The sequence below is a fragment of the Pongo abelii genome, chromosome 9, assembly GCF_028885655.2.
Source record: "Pongo abelii isolate AG06213 chromosome 9, NHGRI_mPonAbe1-v2.0_pri, whole genome shotgun sequence".
In the NCBI taxonomy this organism is placed as follows: domain Eukaryota; kingdom Metazoa; phylum Chordata; class Mammalia; order Primates; family Hominidae; genus Pongo; species Pongo abelii.
This window is the reverse complement of record NC_071994.2, coordinates 108,118,564-108,143,824: the sequence shown is the minus strand read 5'-3', so window position 1 is coordinate 108,143,824 and position 25,261 is coordinate 108,118,564. Positions and strand designations below refer to the sequence as shown.

General features: G+C 36.6%; 1 protein-coding gene across 1 annotated transcript in view; it reads left to right on the top strand.

Annotated features, from left to right (window-relative positions):
- Positions 1 to 8,160, top strand: part of LOC100442809 (caspase-1-like) — a 41,944-nt gene extending 33,784 nt beyond the window's left edge. Inside the window, exons 3-7 of the mRNA XM_024254877.2 lie at positions 4,618 to 4,791; positions 5,267 to 5,501; positions 5,896 to 6,039; positions 7,483 to 7,592; positions 8,062 to 8,160. Coding sequence (XP_024110645.2) covers positions 4,618 to 4,791; positions 5,267 to 5,501; positions 5,896 to 6,039; positions 7,483 to 7,592; positions 8,062 to 8,160 — 762 coding nt within the window. The remainder of the gene's footprint in view (positions 1 to 4,617; positions 4,792 to 5,266; positions 5,502 to 5,895; positions 6,040 to 7,482; positions 7,593 to 8,061) is intronic.
- Positions 8,161 to 25,261: the final 17,101 nt, after the last annotated feature.

Sequence of the window (25,261 nt, the reverse complement as noted above, 5' to 3'; positions counted from 1 at the left end):
GATACACTCTCTGTTGCAGTCTAGAGTTCAGGAATGTGATTCTTACTCTATTAAAAATTGAAAAAATAAAAAAAAGACATGCGTATGCATGTGCAGTGGTTGTTTCCCAATACATGTACACGCCCTGCTAAAAAGGTATAAAAGGAAGGTAAAAAGAAAGGTGAAGCATGCTTTCAGTTTCAGCTCACACAAGAAGGGAGGGGAGAAAAGCATGGCAGGTGAGTCTTTTACTGTCCCAAAAACAGGTCCCTGGGAAGAAAGAGTTGTGGAAGGCACTGGCTCTTTTGGAAGCTATAATTAGTATCTGTGGAAGTTTACGTGAGCAGAAGTGAGGGAGAGGGAGGAGAGGGAAGAGAGAAGAAACTAGTTGACTCTTTCAGCCTTTAGAAAGAAAGGCAAGCCCAGAAAGGAACCGAGGACTTAGGAGCAGCCTGCTGTCATTTTGCAATTCAGGGAGACAATTCAGGGACTATTCAGGGAAACAAGAAGGACAGCGATAAAGTAAGAGGAGGGATTACCCAACTGTGAGGTGGGGGACATTTCACTGATGAAATCTGAATGAAGTCACTTTCTGTTGATGACATGAGAAGAATATGAGGCTGTTTTCATGATGTGAGAAATCCTTGTCCTCCAAACAGACATGGTCCTCCTGAAGAAGAGACGGCTGCTTATCAATTCATTGGGTGCAGGTACAATAAATGGCTTACTGGATGAATTATTGGAAACAAATGTGCTGAGACAGGAAGACACAGAGACAGTAAAATGTGAAAATGCTACAGTTATGGATAAGGCCCGAGCTTTCCTTGACTCTGTTATTCAGAAAGGGGCACGGGCATATGAAATCTGCATCACATACATTTGTGAAGAAGACAGGTACCTGGCAGCGATGCTGGGACTCTCAGCAGGTAAGGGTCAGTGACTCACACTCAAGTTCACCTAGGGCCTGTCATTGTGACTACCATGTGATGTCTTTACTAGCCATGTTAAGTTGCAGAAAACTTTCTTATCTCTGGCTTCGGGCAATATTTCTGTATCAGGGGCCCTACTGCATGTCCCTTGACTCTCCTTCGTTTCTGCTCCTTCTTCCTCAGTGGCCCTCTTCTGATTAAAGCTCATTTCCTGTTGTGAGTACATGGTAGCTAATTTCCTGAAGGTCATGAGAACTATCCAAAAAGCTTCACACTATATGTTCCACTGTTCCAGGCGAGGCACAATATTTATTGATTGATTTAGTATTTTTGAGTCCAGGGTGTACCCAGACACTTATGTCGTTGTCTGACATGAAGCTTTAAGGTCTGTAATTAACCATGTTTTCTACTTCTCTCCAAAATTTTGCCCTCCAAGTAGAATAAATTATATTTCAGAAATGGCGATATACTCAGAGAATACACTGAATGATTACAGAAAAATAAGGATTTCAAGTTGGCTCTTTCCTCCAGTTGCCTTCTTCATTTTCTTTTGAGTAAGATCACCCACTTGCCTGTTATCAGGCTGCGGATCATGCTGTGGGCCCTGGACTGCTTCCACTTGCAGCCCCCTTAGGGCCTGATACAGTGCTCAGGAAATGAGCTGGCCCATTCTTGTGATCCCTTGGACCTAGCACATGGTGAGGATGAGAGTTCTGGTGGACTCCTAGTTACTGGTCTCTGTGGTACTTTCCAAAGCCACTTCAGAGGCAGATGTTCTTTCAAAGTAAAAGCCTTTTTTTTTATTATTATTATTATTTTTTTTTTTTTCTAAGGGTTAGGGGAAGCTTATGCCTGTCTAAGCAGACTTGGGATAAGTTTATGTTTTCATCTATGTGTAATAAATATCATATTTTTCTGAAAACGTCTCTTTCATTTTATAACCCCCACCACTCTCTAAATTAAAGAACATCTTGAATGTTATTTAATGTCGTTCAGTGAGGGTTGTGGGAGGAATCTTTAGTGGGGAGTGTTGCAGGCATTAGGGTAAAGTTTTCCAGAGATGATAAGTGACTATTTCAATGTCCTTCTTCTTTTTCTGGTCCAATATCTGGAAGTCACCTTACTACACAAGACTCTGAAGTAGTACTTCCTTCCTAGGTAATGCTGTTTTTAAAGGAAGAGCATTCTTTGAACCCTGTCTTCTTTGACATTAATGTTGTAGAATGAACCACAGTTAAAGGGGCTATGGAGAATTCCCATAGAGTGATCATTTAATTTTCTTTTTGTAATCTATTCTGCTTTTGTAGCAACTGTCCCCACAGCTTCACTATCTATGTTTCTATCAAAAATTCGGAATCTGTGTCTCAAATCCTGATCACCCAAGTAAGTACCAAACTTCATCATTTAAGCCTACTGAAATATTCCCTCACATCTTCCAGAGACATCTTTATCTAAACAGTATCAGAGCTGAACATGCCATTCTTCCACACCTTGCTTCTCTTCCAGTTTTGTGTAACTCGGTTGTTGGTGTCATCATCACTAGTTGTTCAAACCAGGAACTTGAAACTCATCTTGGCCACTTTCCTTTCACGCATCTCCAATATTCAAGCCATGGCCAAGTTTTATGCAATCTTCTCCCAAATTTGGAACTGTGTCTCCATTTCTACTTCTATTTCATTAAAAAACCCTTATTCATCAAGGGCCCTCTTCTGTTTAGAAGCAATTTAGAGGCTAGAAATGCACATTTTTTTTTATCAAGGTCAGGTATTACTCTATTGAATTTATTAAGGTTGATTAATTCATGAATGTATCCTTAAATGTTTTAGAGCATGGGATACTCACTATATAATGAAATACTGTATTTTTACTAAGAAAAATTACATCAAAAATAACCCATATACTTCTATTTTGTTTTTTATATTGTTTTCATTCTTCTTTCTCAAGAAACCAAACATTTATTCTGTCAAATTATTATTTTATAGTTTACTCCAATATATCCATTCTAATTATTTCTTCCCCATGTCACCACACTTCATGCTGTCTTTATTTGTCTAACTGATTGTATAATAGTTTCTCAAACTTGTTTTCAAAATTAAATATTATTTTCTTGACTTAATAGTTTCTAAAAGAGACTCCACAAATCTAGAAAACTCATTTCTATCTTGATACAAAGATTACATTAAGTTCTCTAACAAGTGATCACATTGTCAGATGGTGTTGGACCTGTGATGAAGTAAAAGTCTCAAGGATTTTCTCATATAAACTCTGTGAAAACATTTCCTCATATGTCTGTGCAGTCAGTGTTAAGTGTTATAAATCCATCTAGTGTGCTCTTTGATGTTAGCATTTATCATAGTATTTTATATTCATTCTAGTTCATATAATCAATAATCTCCTCCTTCCATATATGTACATAGTAGGAAGAGATCCTGAAGGACAGGACAAGGGTTCATTAACAAAATATTCCTAGTGCTTACTACCATTTCCATTAAGTAAATAAATAAAAACATAAGCATATCTCTCAGAAATTTTTAGTAGCTTTAATTAAGACTGCCTCCCATTAAATTTTATTCTATGGTTCAAATCTTCTGAAAAAAATTTATATTCTAACTATTTGATCTTACACATTTCGTTGTTTTCTGAGCATTTTATCATGCATGGCCTTGAAAAGCTTCCTTTCTACATTTTTATCGGAAATATTTGTGAAAATACTGATCCTGAAATATGAAAGGAGATCCCTGTATTGCACACCTGGAATTCTCTGGCTGGAAATGTACTCCATTAGCAGTGAAATTACTCAGTGGTGAAAGATCAGGATTGTCTTCCTAAGAATTCATTTCCACTTTTTTGGCTTCATCCATAGGTGAGGCTGTAAGAAACACAAAGCAGAACAAAGAGGGATGCCAGTGTACATGACGTTCTTTGACTCTTGAGGCTCCTCAGGCAGTGCCAGTGTGGGACAACCCTGCTATGCCTACATCCTCAGGCTCAGGAGGAAGCGTCAAGCTTTGCTCCCTAGACGAAGCTAAAAGGATATGGAAAGAAAAGTCGACATAGTTGCCATGCTCAGAACATAAGGATAGAGTGGGGTGAAAGATACTTGTGGTGATTCTAAAATGCAGTGGCTTTTTCTTAGAGCTGTTCTCAATGGAGAATCGTACTTCTGCTTCCCTTACATAAAAAAAAAATTCCTGTATCCTAGAATCCCAGGTTTATAGAAAGAGTTCCAAATTGGATCCAATTCCTGGATAAATAACATCAACAGTGACAGCTATTGAATGTTCACTAACAGTGGCCAGTGTTCTAAGCATTCTGTCTATGATAATACATAATTTTTAAACTTAAAATAAAACATTTTAGAAATCAAGAAGCTGAGTCATGGGATTGTTAAATATTTTGCGAAAAGAAAATCAGAAATTGGAGCAATCAGTTTTAGAATTCAGTCATTCTTGCTTCAAAACTTGTGAATTTTTCAAAATCCTACCTATCAAGAGCAATGAAGTCAGTAGTTCACCTGCCATCTGGGCATTTGCAATTTCTATGCCTACTCTCGAAGTAGCACTCAATTCCATTAGCCATTTTCAATGTATAGTCCATGGGATTTGGTATCTTGATAGAATTAAGAAAGGGTAAACAGTCATAAATTTGCCAGCTGAATATTAAATTACAGAGAATGAATTACTACGCATCCAAACTGCATTTCCTACAGATTTATGCAATAATGGGCAAGTCAAGCCGCACACGTCTTGCTCTCATTATCTGCAACGAAGAGTTTGATAGTCTTTCTAAAATAACGGGAGCTGAGGTTGACATCATAGGCATGACGATGCTGCTGCAAAATCTGGGGTACAAGGTGGATGTGAAAAGAAATCTCACTGCTTGGGTAAGGTCTATTATACCTTAGAGAGAATGGTCACGCCCTTCCTATACTAAATAATATTAGAAAGCTTGGTTGTAGGACCAAGAAATGTAATCTTTTGATAATATAAAATATACACTTGCCATGGGAGGGTGCTGGATGCTACATGTTCCTTTGAAACATCAGAGTCATTCAGCATGAGCCTGGTTTAACTTAATTGTGAAGTGGTTTTTTTTTTGTTTAGTTTTTTTGTTTTTGATTTTGTTTTCGTTTGTTTGTTTAACTCAGTAATGGTACGTTCTCTCTACAAGATAACTTTGAATGACTTCCTAAAACACCTTCCTTCACCTTTCTCGAAATTAAGACTTAAAGTTTTTTTGGCACTCCATTGTTTGTCATGGAATTCCTTAAGAAATCCTTAAGTATTTATTTATTGGCTTTCCAAGGTGCCATGAGAGTTAATTACATAGTCCAAAATCAGTGGTATGGTCTCTTTCAGGAAATGACTACAGAGCTGGAGGCATTTGCTCACCACCCAGAGCACAAGACCTCTGACAGCACTTTCCTGGTGTTCTTGTCTCACGGTGTTCGGGAAGGCATTTGTGGGAAGAAATACTCTAAGCAAGTCCCTGATATATTACAACTCAATGAAATCTTTAAAATGTTGAATAGCAAGAACTGCCCAAGTTTGAAGGACAAACCCAAGGTGATCATCTTCGAGGCCTGCCGTGGTGGTGAGTGCTGATGTCCTTGAGAACACCAGACATTCTAATGCTGTTCTCATCTGTATGGATCCAGGGTTTTTCATTTTATGTCTGTTTATTAGTGTCAAAGAAAACGTAGTGTCATCACTCAACATGTGGATTCTGTGAATTGTATGACTGGTTGGTAGATATTTGTTTCATTTTCAATCCTGAGACTTTGATGTTTGGTTGTTTTTAAAACTTGTTTGAGTGTTAGAAGACATAAGATTGTCGAAAAGATTGTTACTTGAATGTATGTGTGCACGTGTACATGAATTAATGATAGAGCAAATATATTGATAAATATGATTGAACAGAGGCTAAGAGGAGAAAGTTGTCCTCTCAGCCACTGATAGTAGTAACAAACCAAATTTTGTCTTTCCAGAGAACCGTGGTATGGTGTTGGTAAAAGATTCATTACGAGTCTCTGAAAATATATCTTTACCAACTCTGGGAGATTTTGAGGATGATGCTATTAAGAAAGCCCACATAGAGAAGGATTTTATTGCTTTCTGCTCTTCCACATCAGGTAACAGGTTTCTTGTACACAGAATATCTTTGTGGGTGTTATCAATAGAAAAACTCACAACCACCCACTGGAGGGTAGATAAGTGCACAGAACTTTAGATAAGATTTTTGAACAGAAACTAAAGCTTTGTTCCAAGTCATACACACAATTCTCTTTATCCACAGAGAGCAAGTAAGCACATCTTTTCATTGAGGTAGTAATTAATGAACTCCTCTCTGTTGCAAAATATTTTAGAATTGTGAGAGATAACAGAGAGTTAAATGGAAGACGATCCGCGCTGTAGCACATTTCAATCTGACTGTGCATAGGAAAGGTCCGCCATGTTGAGATCATTCGATGGACCAATAGGGCCCCACATCAAGTATTCACAGGAGACGAGTAGGAGCAGTGTTCAGCAAAGTAGAATAGCAAACGAGGAACTTTGGGCCCCTAAATTAAAGTGGGTTTTACCTAGAAGCATGAACTATATACAGCAGAATATATATGCATTATTCTAAAGATATGCTTTGCAGTAAGAATCTTGCTATTATTGACTGATCTAGTCATTTAGTACTTTGTAAACTAGCTCCACTTTTTTCTCCCTGGGCTTTCCTTGAATTGCTCACTAAAATATACGAATATAAATATCATTTTTCTACGGATTAAATAAATTAATATATGTGAAATATTGCACATGACACAGAAAGAAGTACACATTAAAGGACTGGTGTTATTTAAAATGTTTTTATCCTAGAACTTAATCCAGTTACTTTTCTTAGCAAGGTTTAAATAAAGATCACTTGAATGCTTTCATCCACCTTGTATGGCAGTTTCCTGAGAGGACTCGCATTCTCTTGGTCACCTCTGGCCCAAATGCCCAGCCCCTGCTCAAGTAGTTAAATTTTCTATAATATTTTGTACAATGAGATATATTCTTCCAGAAGAAGTTTGGTTCTATATTGTCTTGAACATGCCCTGATGTAGAACTCAATATTTTTTCAATGATCAAAAACAATGACAAGACACACACAAAAAAACATACATTTCCAGTCTGAGTACATATAGTAGACTTTAACATTAGACAGAACTGTTCTTTAATATCTTTTGGTCCCAGCCTTCCACTTGACATTCACAGTTCTCTATTTAGCTCTGTATATAGCTATTTTCCAAAACCCAATTCCTTCCCTTTAACCCATTCTGCCTTTTCCTAACTCTCTACTAAATTTATGACTGTGTGAACTCAGGGACTATGTCATTTTAATGCCTGCAACATATACAGCACCGGTTAGAGTATAAGTAAAAATACACTCACTGAACTTCAAATGGATTCACTAAAATTACAATGAAGTGTATGGAAAATAGATGAATTCCAAAACATGCCTCAGCTGGAGCAGAAATACTAGAGTTTCTTCTCTTTCTTCAGGCAACACCAGTCTTGAGATGTGAAATGTGCTTTATCAACAGATAATGTTTCTTGGAGCCATCCCACAAAGGGCTCTGTTTTTATTATGAGACTCATTGAACATCTGCAAGAATATGCCTGTTCCTGTGATGTGGAGGAAATTTTCCACAGGGTAGGGCTCTGGTGGATGCTATTTCACTCTACTTCCCTGAATGCTTGGCTATTGCAATTGGAAGCATAGAAAGCAGATCCAGACATGTTTATCTTCCAATAATGCCCTTCTTTCCAAAAGAGTTTTGAAGTTCTTTGGAGAGTGAACAAGGCTGGGAGCCAAATCCAATCTATTAAGACCCACAGCCTCAATAAAACAATCATTTATTTTCACCCTCCCCCCTGACCTGCAGAGACAAATGAGTGGACTCTAATTAGCCTGTGTCCCTCATGGCTTAGATCCAACCACAGATTTAAAAAGCCCCAAGGAGCGTCATTCAATGCTTAGATAAGCACATGGCTATACTTGTTGCAGATGGAAGTACTTTTTGTTTTTGTCACTTATTTTGCTATATTTGTTGTAGTCTTTTTGGCATGAGTCAACAAACTTTTCAGAAAAAGTGGTCTCCAGACTTTCCTTTCTCTTTTAGGTTCGACTTTCATTTGAGCAGCCAGATGATAAAGCACAGATGCCCAGCACTGAAAGGATGACTTTGACAATACATTTCTACCTCTTTCCAGGACATTAAAATAAGGAAGCTGTATGAATGTCTGAGGGCAGGTATGTGTGTGTGGTTGGGAGTGTGGGAAGGTTGAGGAAAGTGTACTGAAAGTCCATTTTAGTCCAGGACTCTAGATCTACAGGCCTAGAATTTTTAATCCAAAAATTTAAATTTTGAAATTATCTAAAATCCAAAACTGTGTGAGCACCCACATGATATTCAAAGGAAATGCTTATAGAAGCATTTCAAATTTTAGGTTTTTGGAATAAGAATGCTAAGCTAGTAAATATAATGCAGATATTTCAATATACAAAAATATCTGAAATTCAAAATACTTCTGGTAGCATGCATTTTGGATAAGGGATAATCAATCCGTAGTATAATATACAGAAAATACTGAAGTAATGCCTTTCTTCTGGTCACTGAAGAGCACGCTGCTCTTCTTCCAAAGTTTTTCTTTTAGACCCTTTCTGAGTGTCAGCTGATAGGGACCTAGAAGTGGCCGTAAGACTATGAACCCTCAGTTTTAGATATTTCTCCCCTTCACCTCAGCAGGGTAACATTTTAAAATAGCATGTGGTCTTTCCTTTTAAGATTGTGTGTGTTGTCATTGGTGGTATAACTTTATTACTTACATTTCTTTTAACAAAATTCTCTTTTATGTTTTTTCCCCCATAGGAAACCAAGAGTTCCTTCACTCTGTAATGGTTTTTGGAATTATATGTGTTTAATAATAGACTTTTTTGAACATTTTAATAAATTTGATATAAAAATAAAAACGTGTCCTCAGTTTCTTTCCACAGTGGAGAAACAGAGGTTGGAAATCAGAGGAAGTATTGAATTTAGAATGTTAGGCTTAATTCATAAGACCTCAACTGGGTATTAGCATCATTTTTTCATTTGAAAAACCATTTGCTGGGGTTTCTGCTTTAGGGATGCAGACACAAATTATCACAGGTACTTGACTTCCAAAAATTTAGAGCTCAGCAGGAGAGATGGAGAGAAGACAGATAGTTATGACAGTGACAGTACAGTGTGATAAGAGACTTTTCCCAAATCCCACAGTTTACTACTGACAAATCCATGAACAGAACCTGCATATTTCTACTCTTTGTTAAGGTTTTTAAGAGAGAGAAAGTAAATTTTGAATTAACTCTTAACCCTTAGTAGTTGACAGACTTCTTGCAAAGGTAAGACAGCCATCAAAAATGAAGCACTTGGCAGACGGTGCATGACACCCTGAAGAAACTCTAGGATGCATAGTGTGCACAGTGAAGTCCCTGCATGGTGCAGATAAAACAAGTTTGGGGTGAAATCATTCACTCAGGGATGTTAAGATTTAGGGAGGATTCGAAGAACTACCATTTCACCTGCAAATATGAGCCTTTTCTAATCTTTAACCTATAAATCAAAGTGAATATCTGACCTTTTAAAAATCTTCATAGTTGAACACATTACAGTCCCCCTTATTTCTGGCCTTTTATTAACTGTTTGTCTGGGCATATCTTTTCTGTACTATCGTGCATATTCTACTACAACCTGAGACTATATCTGTGATCACTCTTTGCTCAGCGAATATCAAAAAGCAGAAGTAAGTTGTCACCTTCAGTAAAAATTAACTGTTAATGCAATCTTAGGCAGTTGAAGGAAAGCTTTCCTGGGAGTAAAGGGATTCCTTCAGAATGATCTCCAATCAAAAGGTAGGATGACCAGGAGATGTGGAGGAGAAGACACCGTCATGATTTCTCAGCACAGTTTAAACAAGAAATACATTTATTGAATAAAAAATCCTTTCGTTATTTCTTTTTTGTTGTTGTTGACTTTGTTAAATATCCGTTGGTTACAGGTGTGTGGTATTATTTTGGAGTTCTCTATTCTGTTCCATTGGTCTATGTGTCTGTTTTTGTACCATTACCTTGCTGTGGGGTTACTGTTGACTTGTATAGCTTGAAGTCCAGGAATGTGATGCCTCCATCTTTGTGAAAAGCAGTTTGGAGATTTACCGAAGAACTAAAAACAGAACTATCATGTGACCAAGTAATCCCATTATTGGCTAAATTCCCAAAGGAAAATGTACTGTACTATCAATAAGACACATGTTTCAGATGTTTGTCAAGAGCATTATCCACCATAGCAAAATCATAGAATCAACCCAGGTGCCCATCAATAGTGGATTGGATAAAAAAAAATTCTTACATATCTACCATGGAATAGTACACTGCCATATAAATTCAAATATTGTACTTTCCAGCAATATGGATGCAACTGGAGCCCATTATCCTAAGCAAATTAATACAGAAACAGAAAACTAAGTACCACATGATCTGACTTATAAGTGGTAGCTGAATAGTAGGCACTCATGGACATAAAGATGGAAATAATAGACACAGGGAGCTACTAGAGGAAGGAGTGAAGGAGGAGGGCAAGAGCTGAAAAACTATATAGTGGGTGCTACTCTCACTACCTAGGTGATGGGTTAAATCACACCCCAAACCTCAGCATCACATAATATACCCTTTTTAACATACCTGCATGTGTATCCCTGAATCTAAAAAAACAATTGAAATGAAAACAAAAAGTGAAATATAAACTATTTGGTTAATTCTTATGGGAAAATGCAAGGAGACTAGTTAAATTTTACTCATTCAGGACATGTATTTTAGATTAGCTGAGGTAGAAAAACTGACAGATAGAAGAAAGGATGAATAGAAGAAGGTGTGGGGGCCATGGTATTCTTCATGCCAGTTTGAATAACTTGTGAAGAAAAAAAGTTCTGATATTGAAGAAAAAGGAAAAGAAAAAATATTATGCCGAAATTTAAGACAAAGCCCTCGTCTTGATGGACAATGTGCTAAAGAACCATGTGGCTGGACAAAAGTCTATTGAGACCCTACTTAATATGTACCAAAAGTCCACCAGTATAAAAGGTAAGACTGGTATTTTACAATGGATATCTCCATTTTTTAAGAATCTATTCAACTCCAAGACCCATGCAGTGTCTTCTGTGATCTCTCTATCCTTCCTTTACAAATCTGTCATTTTCATTAAACCTGTCGTTGTTCTTTAAGGGAGTACCCTGCCTTTTGTGGGGTGGGATCCAGTTTCCAATTGGCTAAAAGGCTGAGTCCTCGGGTTCAGACTGTTCATAGAAATAATTAATAGTAGATGCTTTGTAGTAAGAGATACTCAAATCTAAACCTAGATTCTGTCAGTAAACTGTATGTCTTCCTGCATGTATCTTAACCGCTGTAGCTGACTAATCATCAGTCTTACCATGTATAAAGCAGGGACAATTCCGGTCCTTTTTCATAAGACTATGTAAAGCTAGAGGCAATATAATGCCAGGCATCACATACCAACAACTTCCAAGATATTAGGCCTCATCCAGAACTCTGTCCTTGGAGCTCCAGATTCATTTAGCCGTAGCAGTGTATTCAACAATTCCACTAGAGTGTTGCACTGGCATCACAAAATGAATACAGCTGAAATTAACCATTTTGTTTTCCAGAATAAACCTGTTCCACTTTTAACCCTTTTCCATTTAAGTAAAAAGAGTTAAAAGGTACCAAGTTTCTGCCACCAGAATGTAACTAGTTTCTTCAGTAATTAATAGGAGTAAGTACTAGAGATCCTGGCACATAGCAGATACCTAATTAATATGTGATGAATAAACAGATGAAGTGTATGCATGCAATAAAGAGTAGTTTTCCTAATTATTATTGGGATGCTACAAATTGGAATTTTTCAGTGCTTACTCATTTCTGTGAATTACAAAAATATGATTGGGGAACTCCTATAAAATGTTTAAATTTTATAACTTTTTAAAACTTTTGACCCAGATTATATTATGAGTATTATTAGAGTTTAAATATTCTCAGATCCATGTTTTTCAGGGATAGACACAATTTTCCATAGAATTACACTGAAATCTGCAGCTCTGAACTACTAGAGTTTACTAATAATTATATATTATTTATCATGTACAATTCTCATATATAATGAGCACTAAATTCCACACTGAAATAACCTTTCTGATCAGCAGAGGTTGTGGCAGGAAGGAGGCAGCTTCAGATACCTGCAGCAGTGATCCAGTGGCTCCCTGCCCTCTATCTGCATTTGGATTCTCCAGAGTGATGGATCCCAGGATGCTTTGGGGACACTAGCCCAGCAGACCAGGAAGCAGGTTAACGAGGCTATTAGAAGAGGTCTAGGCCTTGGCGAGGCCGTTGGATATGGTTATAATTCTGAGGTTTTCCCGCAGAGCATTGGATTCTGAAGTGCAGGATAAGAAGAATCCTAGCTATTTGTTTGTTTGTTTCATTTAACAAACCAACATATATGTATATATATAATATTATATAAAATATAATATATATATACACATAATATACATATATTATGCAGCATATAGAAATCACAGTTCCAAGACTGTGATTTAGTCAGAGACATAGCCATGTAAACCCCTACCTGCCATGGCAACTGTTTGTCTGACCCTATACCACTCCCTTTCTTTTTGTCTCAAGGTAAAGACATTCCAGGGGAGATTCCTGAGAGAGTCCTATTTCATTACATAACAGATAAGACTCAAATTGAAATGTTTATCTAAACTCCTGATTTCCACATTTCTTTCTATTGCACTGCCAGGCTAATAGAAACTCTCTTTGGGCAGCAATCTGCACTATAATATTTATAATATTGTAATAAAATTATCATTTTCATGCTAACTTTACTATAGGATATGAGAGAAATCCTGTCTAATTTTAATTTTACCTAAAATCACTTTATATATATATATAGATATATATATAGATGCATATATATGTGCATCTATATCTATCTATCTATCTATCTATCTATCTATCTATCATCTATCTACCTATCTAGATGCATAAAGGTCATTAAAAGATGACTATTAACTTAGGAAGTTCTCCAAACCTGTAAACAGGAAAACATACCCCCAGACCTGGAATATATCAGGACCCTGGATGTCTTCACATTGGCAGAACTTTCTGAAATGAGAAGGAGGAACATATGTCACTGTTTAATCTATGAAAAAATATATGTTTAGAAGGTTTGGTTTCCTTACGTACTCTTACAACTTGTTGCATTCTCAGAGATCAGGTTTTTATCATACACTTTAGCAAGATATTTATTCTAAAATATCATTAAAAACAAATGGAAACAAATGATTGAAATAGAAAACATACATGAAATGTAACAAAACAATATAAATTGTATACAGGATAATAATACTTTACTCATAGTTCCTATGTCTTGATTGGGTCATGTAACCAAACATAAATACTATGCCTGCCCATTCTTTTCACGAAAAGAAACCTTGTTATTATATCTTAGTAAACTTTTCTTCTAATTTGTATACATGAATTCTTTTTTCTTTTCCAGAAGGAAGGCTCAAGAATCTCCCAGTTTCTTGCACAATATCAGTCAAAAGAGATGAATATTATATTTCACAAAGGGATAGATCAGAATGACTATTACAAACTTATCCAAAAGAGATGTATTATTTCCTCACATTATAAAACACAAGGTGAAAAACTTAGTGTTGATTGTTCAGCACTTTGGAGGCAAGACATCCATATTTATGTCAGAATCTCGTACAAATATTTGTCCCTTTGACCTTGGACACAGTACTATTGTCACTAGACAATATTTTTTCATTGAATAGCTGATTTCACAATTTGTTAAAAGATATGTGAAGCCCATTTCTTCTAGAAAAGTTAATCATTCGCTTAAAGTTTGCTTTTAAAATACCAGGATGGTACAGAAATCAATATTCTGTTAAGTGCTTGCTATATATATGTATCTGTATGTGGTGTGGACTAGGAGGGAACTATCACTCCAAAATGGAATGTTGTCCCATTCAGTTTTGTAGCCACATGTACCTATTAAGTACTTAACTTGTGGCTAGTGGCACATGTTGATAGAGTAATGTTTTGTATATATTATAATAAATATATTATTGAAATTAATTATACATTTTGTAAATGTGATATTACAAAATTTAATATTGCATGTGGAACTCACATTGTATTTCAAATAGATAGCACTCTGAACAGGTATTTATTTAGTACACTCTTGCCCAGACACAGTAGAAAGTCCACATGGATGAATCAGTACCACACAGTAAAACCACTGGAAAAATCAAACTGTTTTTCTGAATAGAGGAAGGCCAAATGTAACCCTAAATCATCAAAATTTTTTTTTCCAGAATGATCAGAATCTGTGATTGCATTTTTTGTGCACGGAGGGATGGAGGGAGATTTCTGCTTTCCCTTTTCTTCTTCAATAACAATACATTTCCTTAAGCTGGAAGTTAAGCACAGCTATAATCCCTACAGGCAAAGAAGTCTTTTTCCTAGGATTTCTCTCTCTTTCTCTCTGTCTCAACCTTCTTAGGTGATAACCTGGGTCACAGAGGCAGAAGACATCATTTATATTTTGTGATATCCCACAGCTCTTCCACAAATCAAAGCTGGACCACCTGAATCAGCAGAATCTACAAATATTCTCAAGCTTTGTCCTCAAGAAGAATTCTTGAGACCGTAAAGAAAAACCTGGAGAGATGCTGTGCTCTGTTCATGAAATGGACAAAAAGAGAGAATCAATCGCTTCCATTAAATGCATTATTTTTAATGAGGTCTTGCTCTGTTGTCCAGCCTGGAGTGCCATGGTGTGATCATAGCTGACTGCTGTCTTGAACACATGGCTCAAGAGATTCTGCAACCTCAGCCTCTCAAGTAGCTAGGACTACAGATGCACACCACCATGCCAGGCTGATCTTTTTAATTCTTGTAGAGACATAGTCTCACTATGTTGCCCAGATTGATCTCTAAATACTGACTTCATGAGATCCACTGACTTCACCTCCCAAAGCATTGAGATTACAGGCTGGAGCCACAGTGCCAGCCATAAATGCACAAATACTTAAAGCACTAAGTGACTGGGGGTGATGACAGTAGTAACCTTTATCATAGATGCTTTCAGCAAGGAAGGGTTCATATGGCTTCAAAAAGATACCAATGCTCATTCAACCCATGATAAAATGTAGATTCATCATTTTTTCATTTATTGATTCTTGTATCTATTTGAGATACATTACAATTTCAGCTATAGTCACAGAAGAAAAATAGTTACATGATAACATAGCTGAGTAATAATTATTTGTACTCTGGTTGAAAAACCTAGATGTGAAGCATATTTGAAAAATATAATTAAAGCTTAAAAAACAGTATGTTAATATTTTTTAAATAGTATAAATATAATCATAATATGGGAGGCAAACAACTTCTGCTATATTCATTTTTACAACTGACGTCTCTCGGTTTTTATGAAATTTGATTTGAACCTGAATATAAGAAATGTTTGAGTAGATGCAGAAGAAAAAGAAGAAAAAAGGGAGTAGGAATTATTCTAGTTTCCTTAAGATTCTTGAGTACTCATCCAGATATGTCCTGGTTCTTGCTCTGGGCTCTTGAGAGAGAGGAAAGCAGTGTCTTTTGATAGAGTTTAGGGAAGAGGGCAGCTATACGAGGTTTTAAGAGACTCAGGTAATCAAAGTCACTTCATCTCCATCTCCTGCAGATCAATCTAATAAAAAAAAAAAAAAGAAAGGGCTGCAGATACCTGGCTCTCATTATAAGCAATACGAAGTTTGACTATCTGACTCCAAGGAATGGGGCTCACTTTGACATCATGGGGATGAAGGAGCTGTTTCAAGGCCTGGGCTTCTTCTGCCCCGTACTTGATATTAGATATGTGATTATATGTGTAATCAACTTAGCTACAGAGTTCTATGAGTGAGGAGAGTTAGTCCTAGCAATTTTGTATTATAGTAAGAACTACATGACATGATACATGTAGAAAACTAATTATAGTTCTGTTCATACTTAAATTGCTCAATAAAGATAATGATGGCAGCAATGATAGTGGTGATGTTGATGATGATAATGATGCAATTTGGTTGACCATGAAATAGGAGGAGTCAGCCACTTGACTGTAAGTATTATTTGGAAAGTATTTCCAAAAAGCAGAAGTGAGGGAGTGGGGAAGGGAGATGAAAGAAAGATAATATTCCAAAAAATGCAATAATGAATTCATTAATGCTCTGAGAAACTGGGTTCCAGTCTTTCTTCAGGATCGTCTACAATTATGTAGATTCTACCTTACTAGAAGATGAGGAATTAGAGACATTTATCAATGGACTAATGCCATTCATTGGTTGAAATTAGCCCCCAGGAGAAGGTCCTCCCTCTCCTACAATTCTGGACCCACATATGCACAGCTAAACAGTCCTCAGTCCTTTGATGAACATCTTCGAACTTCAAAGCAGAAAGAACCTGAAGCACAGTGGCTTGATGTGTGACAACAACCACATGAGGGGGAGTCCCCACTACAACAGCACTAAAGTCAGGAGGGTTGAAGTGGTGTGTCATGTGATGACAATGATTTTTCTGAGTTACATAGTGAAAATAAACATCACATACTACATTGCTTATGAAACTTCTGTTGCATTATTTATCCCTTAAATTTCCTTTCTTCTTAATCAATATAGTTATTACATCATTTTACCCTCCCGTCTCCCTTGAAATAGATACATTTACTCAATGTTTTGAAATCCTTGTGGAAAAATGCTGTTGCTTTTCCTTATGAAAAATTTTCTCGTATGTAACATATATTTTTCTAGCATTACAGATATGTGAAGAATCATACTGAGATAAGAGGTAACATTATTACATTTGTGCTGTTCAATAGGTATTATTGTTTTTCAGACATTAAATTTAATCCAACAATTCTCCAAGGCAGGTAGTTGACAGATAGAGAAATGAGACTTGAAGTGAATTATCATACAAATCACTACATCAGTGTAAATTGGTGAGATTAATAATATTTTTTAATAATAATCCTAACAAAATTTATGGACTGCAAGTCTAATCTCAGGTTTCCCAGGCAGAGGCCACAAATACAAACACCATATAGGCTTGGCAGAGAACATACATTAAGTTAATCAAGTTAGGTGAACGCAGGAAAAATCAGAAGGCATAATGAATGCGTCATCAAGGACTCAGTACCAGGCAACCCTTTCCATGTTGAAATTCAAGCAACAGAGGCCTGGAATCCAACACTTTATTTGAAATCTTACAATTTTTTACCTCTGATAATTAATTCAATGTCAAGATAAATAACATCTGAGAGAGCCAAAGAAATATCACTGGGCTCATGATGGACTCTGTGGGTCACCAGTTTTTACTTCTGTTCTAGCACATGTGGTTGTTGTTCCATTTTCAGATTATAGATCCATGAGGTGAGATTGCTCCTCACTCCATTGGCTAAGTCATCAATCTCTCTGAGAATCTGTTTTCTCATCTGCAAAATGGAACTAATAATACCTGTATTCATTTCCTAGGGCTGCCATGACAAATCACCACAAACAGGGAGGTTTAACTGGAAATGCATTCTCTCAGTTTTGGAGGCAAGAAGTTTGAAATCAGGATGTCAGTAGAGTAGGGCCATGGCCACCATCCTCACTACTGGTTGCCTCAATCAATCTTAGTGTTCCTTGCTTGCAGCTACATCACTCTATTCTCTGCTTTTGTCATTATATTGCTGCCTTCCCTCTGTGAGTCTGTGTCTTCACATATTGCTCTTCCTGTCTGTCTTTGCTCCGGAGCCCCTTTTCTTTGGTATGAACATGAGTTGTTCCGGATGATGGCCCTACACTAATCCAAAATAAACTCATTGTAACTGATTATATTTGCAAGGACCCTATTTCCTAATAAGAGCACGTTCTGAGTAACTGGGGTGTAGGCCTTCAATATGTTTTTATGGTACACAAGTCAACTCATCACAATGCTGAACTCAGAGGGCTGTTAGAAAGCAGTTATTCTTTGAACTTATCCTATTACAGATACATTGTGCTTCTTCAATCAGTGGACACATATTTTTCCCCAGTTCTGAAAAATTTGCTTTAAATATTTTGTCTTTTCTATTCTCTCTTGTCAGGCTTTCTGGTAATTTGATCAGCTATATCTCAGAGTTTCTCATTCCATCCTTCACACCGCTGAAGTCCTCTCAAATTTTTCAGCCTCTCATTTCTGTTTTGATTTTGCAATCTAGATAAATTAGTATTAACCCATAAACAACAAGTATCTGAAATGCCTCGGTCTGCTTATTCATGCATTTTATAAACATATAAACATGTTGGAAAAGTTTAGGAGATTTGCTACAATTTGAAGAAAATCACAAATCATCTTCACTAGAAATACTGAAAAATTAAGTTAGGTATGTAAAAAATGCACAAAATTTATGGAGATGTTAAGTCTATTTTATCATTTACTACTATATTATAAAATATACACAAATCTATTATAGAAAGCTTAAGTTTATCAAAGTTTATGCACTCATAGATAAAACATAGTACCACTTGAAATGAGAGAAATGTAAACAAATATAAAGATACAGTATTAAATCCTAACCGCACACAACCATGGATACTGTACTCCTGTATTTTCATAGCCATTTCCTGTTGCTATTTCAGTGAACTCAAGTTTTGTAGCTTAAAATGCCATGTGACACGCATTATCTCTACATCAGCAGTTTGTACCTCTAGTAAATTTCATATTGCTATAAAAAGCAATATCCTTGGGTTTTTAATGTATTTTTCATTGCATTTACTGCAACACCATAATTCTTGAATAACAGCACGGGGTCCATAAAACATACCAATACTGATGGTGTAATGTTCCCAAAAAACAATGTCATGACATTACAAGAAAAGTAGAACTGTTTGATATGTACTGTAGATTGAGATCTGGATTTGTGGCTGCTCACCATTTCAAGATAAATGAATACAGAATGAAGACCAATGTAAAAAAATAAAAGGAGATAATAAAGCTATCACTGCACTATGCCTGCCAGTGCCAAAACCTTGCACTATTGTGAAACAATTTTTAATCTTGTATTGAAATTGAAGCGTGTATGTGGTGGCAGAATTTTCATATGAAAGGTATATTTATAGACTCTAATATGATTCCGGAAAAAATGAAGTCATTGTATACAACTTAAAGCAAAAGAAAGGGGAAGGATCTAAAGGTGGATACTTTAATGATAGCCAAGGATGATTCGATAATTTAAAGTGCATTAAAAATGTCAAGACATCAGGAGATGCAGCTTTTGGTTATCAAGAGGCAGCAGATTAGTTCCCAGAAACTATTAAGAAAATCATTGAAGAGAAACTATACTACCGGAACAGGTTTTGAATACAGGTGACAATGTTCTAGTCTAGAAAAAAAGATGCCAAAAAGGCCATTTGTTAGTAAGAAATAGAAGCAACACCAGGATTTAAAATAGAAAAGGATAAGCTAATTCTACTGTTTCATGGGAATGCAGTCGGGTTTATCATCAGGACTGCTCTTATCTATAAAGCTACTAATCCCTGAGCCTTGAACAGCAATGGTAAACACTAGCTGCCAGTGTTTTGGTTGGACAACAAGAATGCCTGTGCAATGGGAGCGCTTTTTCTCTATTGGTTCCTTTCATGCTTTGCCCCTGAAGTCAGGAAATACTTTGCCAATAAGGGACGGCCCATTTATGATTCTTTTGATGTTGGACAATGCCCCTGGCTACTCAAAACCTCATGAGTTCAATTTGCAAAAAATCAAAGTGGTCTACTCGCCACCAAATGAAACATCTCTAATTCAGCCTCTGAATCAGGTCAGAAAGAACTTTAATGCTCATTACACACGTTGCTCTATGAAAAGATTTGCGAATGCCAAGGAAGAGACCATCGATAGAGATGACATCATGAAAGTCTGGAAGGGCTACACCACTGAAAATGACATCATTGATGTTAAAAAATTAAAAGCCATGATTTTGGGTGCAGTGGTATGGGCCTATGACCCCAGCTACTAAAGAGGCTGAGGTGGGAAGATAGCTTGAGTCCAGGAGCTTAAGGCCAACCTAGGCAACATAACAAGACCCCAATAAATTTCTGCTAGAGAAAACTGTTTCCAAAAGTTGTCCATGACTTCACCAGGGTTTATGAAAAAGCCAATCAAGAAAATAATGAAAGAGATTGTGGATATTGCAAAAAAGTGAATAACTTTAAGATATGGATCTTATAAAAATTCAAGAGCTAATTGCGCATTAGAGAAATTAACAGATGACAACTTGATAGAGATGTGTGCTTCTGAACCAGTTCCAAATGATGAGGAAGAAGATGTAGAAGAAGCAGTGCCAGAGCACAAATTGGCATTATAATTTGGCAGAAAGATTCTGATTTTTCAAAGCAGCTTTTGACCTGTTTTACAACAAAGACCATTCTATGACATGAGCACTGAAACTAAGGGAAGTGGTGAAAGAAAGATTCATACTGTCTAGAAAAAATTTTGGGGAAATGGAAAAGCAAAAATGTTAGACAGAAATAACTATGCATTTCCACAAAGATAAACGCAGTTTGCCTTCTTCTCCTGTGTCCTGTTCCACCTCTTCTTCTTCTGCCACTCATGAGACTGCAAGACTAAGCCATCCCCTTCCTCCGTCTCTTCAGCTTACTCAATGTGAAGACGATGAGGATGAACACCTTATGATGATCCACTCTCACTGAGTCAATAGTAAATATATTTTCTCTTCCTTATGATTTTCTTAACAACTTTTTTTACTTTAGCTTACTTTATATTACAGTATATAATACATATAAAATACAAAATATTTGTTAATCAGTGGTTTTTGTTACTGGTAAGGCTTCTCTTCAATAGCAGGTCATTAGGAGTTAAGTTTGGGAGGAGTCAAAAGTTATATGCAGTTTTTTTGTTTTTTTTTTTTTGTGTCGGAGTCTCACTTTGTCGCCCAGGCTGGAGTGCAGTGGCGCGGTCTCAGCTCACTGCAAGCTCCGCCTCCCGGGTTCACGCCATTCTCCTGCCTCAGCCTCCTGAGTAGCTGGGAAAACAGGCACCCGCCACCACCACCGGCTAATTTTTTGTATTTTTAGTAGAGATGGGGTTTTACCATGTTAGCCAAGATAGTCTCGATCTCCTGATCTCTTGATCCGCCCGCCTTTGCCTCCCAAAGTGCTGGGATTACAGGCGTGAGCCACCGCAACCGGCCACAGATTTTCAAGTGTATATGGGGGTCAACGCCTTTACGTATTTCATTGTTTAAAGGTCAACTGTACATCTCTGTATCTTCCACATTATATACATTTTCGCAGATTTGTGTGTCTGCCTTTTAATCTGTCCATTATTAAATATAACTAATTTTTGTATTTATACATGCTCTATTTTTATTGTTTCTCAAATTATTGCTTATTATAGAATAATTACTTTTTGCTCCCTTTATTTACATCCTTCTATATTTGATATAGAATGATTTCATTCTATATTTGATATTTGATTTGTCTAACATCTCAATGTCCTTCAAGATCTAAATTTATAGTCTCTTCTTTCTGCTGATATATCCTTATAGTGGCTTGCTTTCTACTGTATTTATATACTTCATCTGTCAGTGTAGTTTATATTTTGAGTGGGTTGAAGGAGAAGAATGGCTTCTGTTTCTGCTGCTAGGCAACACACATCCAAGACCATGTCTATCCCTCCTTAGGGATTTGGCTCTATCTGGTTCCAAGATGAGACTCTAACTTGTAGAGGTTCCATGGGTCAGTTATTATCTATCTTGTTGGTGTAGAAATCTGACACAAGGAGACCACACCCCTCCTGGCCACTTGCCTGTCCAGGCAAGCTCTTTACTGCTTCATCTTCACTCCTTCCTACTCTTCTGCAGCTTCTTTCTGTAGTCAGCACCAACTCCCAGACATTCTTACCCCTTCTCCTGTCTCCAACACTCAGTCCAATCAGGACCCACCTCCTGGTTCATATGGGACCAGCAATGCCTCAAAGAACATGTCCTATTAAATTCTGGATGTGGTGGTGCATGAAGTCTCAAGGGTGAGGCTCAGGATGAGATTTTGATTTCATAATCTGGGGTTATTCGAAGTACCAATATTTCCAAATGGTTCGACAAGAGGAACCAATATAGATGAAGTATCGATTACAGGGCCTGGGCCTTATTAAGCACTCAATATGAAATAGTTACTTTAGAAGCATGTTAAAGTGACTCTCCTACTTAGGAAGCTGCAATGGTTTCCTATTGCCCATCTCATCATTTAAATAGTTTACTGGGGCTGACTGTTATAGATTATCATAGTCTAGATGCATTTAACTCAGAATTTATTTCCCACTGACATAAAAAAGCACCTTTTATCTGCTTATCTACTTCCTATTTCCCAGTGTAGTTAGTACCCAGTTGAAGAAGAGCACATCACATTGAGCAAGTAATGAGTGAGGTGGTGGGCTGGCTTCTCACCCAGTTCTCCAGCTTGGGCTTACCAAGGCCTTGAAGCAATTTTTTACCTGATCTTCCTATCATAAAATGAAATTAATGCTTATTCAACATACTGAAGTGAAGCATATGAAAAATTTAGAAGTACTTAACCAAAAAGTACATTTGTACATGACCTTGCTTCTGCTCTATAGGTCATGACTACCATAAATGAGAGGTACTGTGGCATGATCTCTACACCTGGCATTGCGTCCTAGAAGGTAAGAATGATTAGGAGACCCCTCCTATACATGAGAACACAGAGGCTGAAAGATGTTAAATAACTTGTCCAAAATCTAATAGCTCATAAACAGAAGCTGACCTCAGGACTGTTAGATACCCAAGTCCATACTGATAAGCTGTGCAGAAAAGGGGAAGGTTTTAGACAAAGAAAACATAAAATAACATGTTATAGTTGATTAGTGCTCTAAGTTGTATTACTCAAAATGTGCTAATAGTTCACAAGTATAAATAAGAAGAGGAGTTGGATAAACTGAAAGGGTATATGATGTTCTAAGGCTTGGAAATGGGATGGGGAAAACCCAAGCACAGGAATTTTCTGTCTTCTGTGTCAGAGGTTCTTATAGTACCTATTCTGTCATTTAAAATAATATTGTTTCACAGACTCCACACTGATAGGAGGATTTTTAAATCATTATGCAGATTTTAAATATCACTTATAGTAGAATTGCTACATTCATTTATTTTAAGATAATTTTACTTACATAATGCTATTTTCCAAGTACATATTTCAGTCAATAAATTGGTTCCTGTAAATTATCTCCCCTCTGTCTACCTATCCCCATCCAATGTGGGTGGTGGGTAATTACATTTCAGTCACTATGAGAACTGCTTCCTCTTACCAGAATTATGAGTAATTTTTGGGGGCTTGATTGTGTCCTGAAATCAAGAAAAAAAATTTTTTTCCAGATTGGTCTATTATTACTATCATTGACCTTTTTCATTTCAAATTTTAACATTATTTTAGTATAATTTACTCAAAGAAAATGTACCCATTTTAAGAATATAAATTGATTATTAATTATACAAGGATATTTAGTATAATATCCCATTTAATAGACAAACCGATATTGTCACCCCAAAAAGTTTTGTCTTGCCCTTTGTTCTCAATTTCCTTCCATTTCCTCCTCTGATAAGTAGTGATTGAATTTCTACCACTATACATTAGTTTTTTCTAATCTAGAACTTTATATAATTGGAATCACAGGGTATGTGCTCCTTCCTATATGGCTTCTTCCACACATAATGAAAGTATAAGTTTTTCATCCATGTTATTGCATATATTAGTAATTTTTCCTTTTATGACTGAATAGTATTTCAGTGTACGTGTCTAGCACAAATTGTTTACTTATGCTCCCAAATTGGAATTTGAATTGTTTCCAGTTTTTGACATCTTCCTTTTTCAGGAAATAGTGAGCCTTAGCACTCTAATGGCTCAACGTTTACATTCCCAGGACAAGACTCAAAGCCCATGATTCTACATCCCCAGATACATGGTCTAATCATTGTTTCTGTGTCCTGGATGCCACTTTGGCATGCGTCAACTCAGTGGTTCTTGGCTCTGGCTGGTGGGGAGAAACCCTCATGTGAAACCCTTAAGTAGCAGAAAAAATAAATAAGTCAGTACATAAATTTAAAAGTAAATAAACTAAAGAGAAGTGGTGCACGGACAATTTCTGCTTTCTTCCATGCTACAAATCATTCCAGTGTCAAGGAGCTCAAGATTTTGCTGCAATCGGATTAGGTCATTGGCAGAGTAAAGATAAAAACACCATGAAAAACACCTTAGATTAAAAGCCAAGTTATTGTCCTCCTACACAGTCTGTTTCTACTTAACCAACGACATTTAACTCTTAGTCTAGAGCACAGGAAGTAAAACTGGTAGCCCACATGTCAAACCGTAAATATTTTTGTAAATCTGGTCGTTATCCTCTAAAGATAATAACGTAACAGCCCAAGAAAATTTTTGGTAAAAAAAAAAATGATAAATGAAATGTTGTGTGTGCATTTTGCTATCAGTCCATCTTCCATCAAGTTTATTCATGAAATAAATTAGCCACATTGAGTTTATTTCTGGGATAATCAATTGAGCATGTACTGACAAAGGCAGAGACCTCTTCTGGCCTTCCCTGTCTCCTCTGTGTACAATTTTTATGAGTCCTACAATACTTTGTCTCCCACTTCTCCAATTAATTTCTTATTCTTCTCATCACTTGGCATCTTTTAACATTCTACATATTCCAGTTACATATTACATACCAGGTTTCATGTGTATCTTTCCCTTTTGAATGTGAGAGCAAGAGGGAAAGGATCATAATATGTTTTGACAGAACCCCTGACACCGAGAACCATGTTGTCAACATATATTTGCTAAATGAATGACTGGAGGCACTGCTTGAGGATTCTAACAAAATATAAACTTAGCTAGATAATCTGCAAATAATCATCCTTGATTATTTTTCTAAACTGAAATATTTGTGTTAATTATAGTAATATCCCTCATTATCTGCTTACCATTTGCCAGGCAATGTTCCATTCATTTTTCACATTTTATCTCAATGCTGCTCAAAACTGCGTAGATGTATATGTACTATTAATAATATTATTTTACAGACAGAGGAACCAATGGATAAAGAAGTTCAATATCTTGCCCAGGAAGGTGAGTTTAACATGCTAGGTTCAACATTCTGAGTTCAGAGTCTCTGCTTTGGGCCTC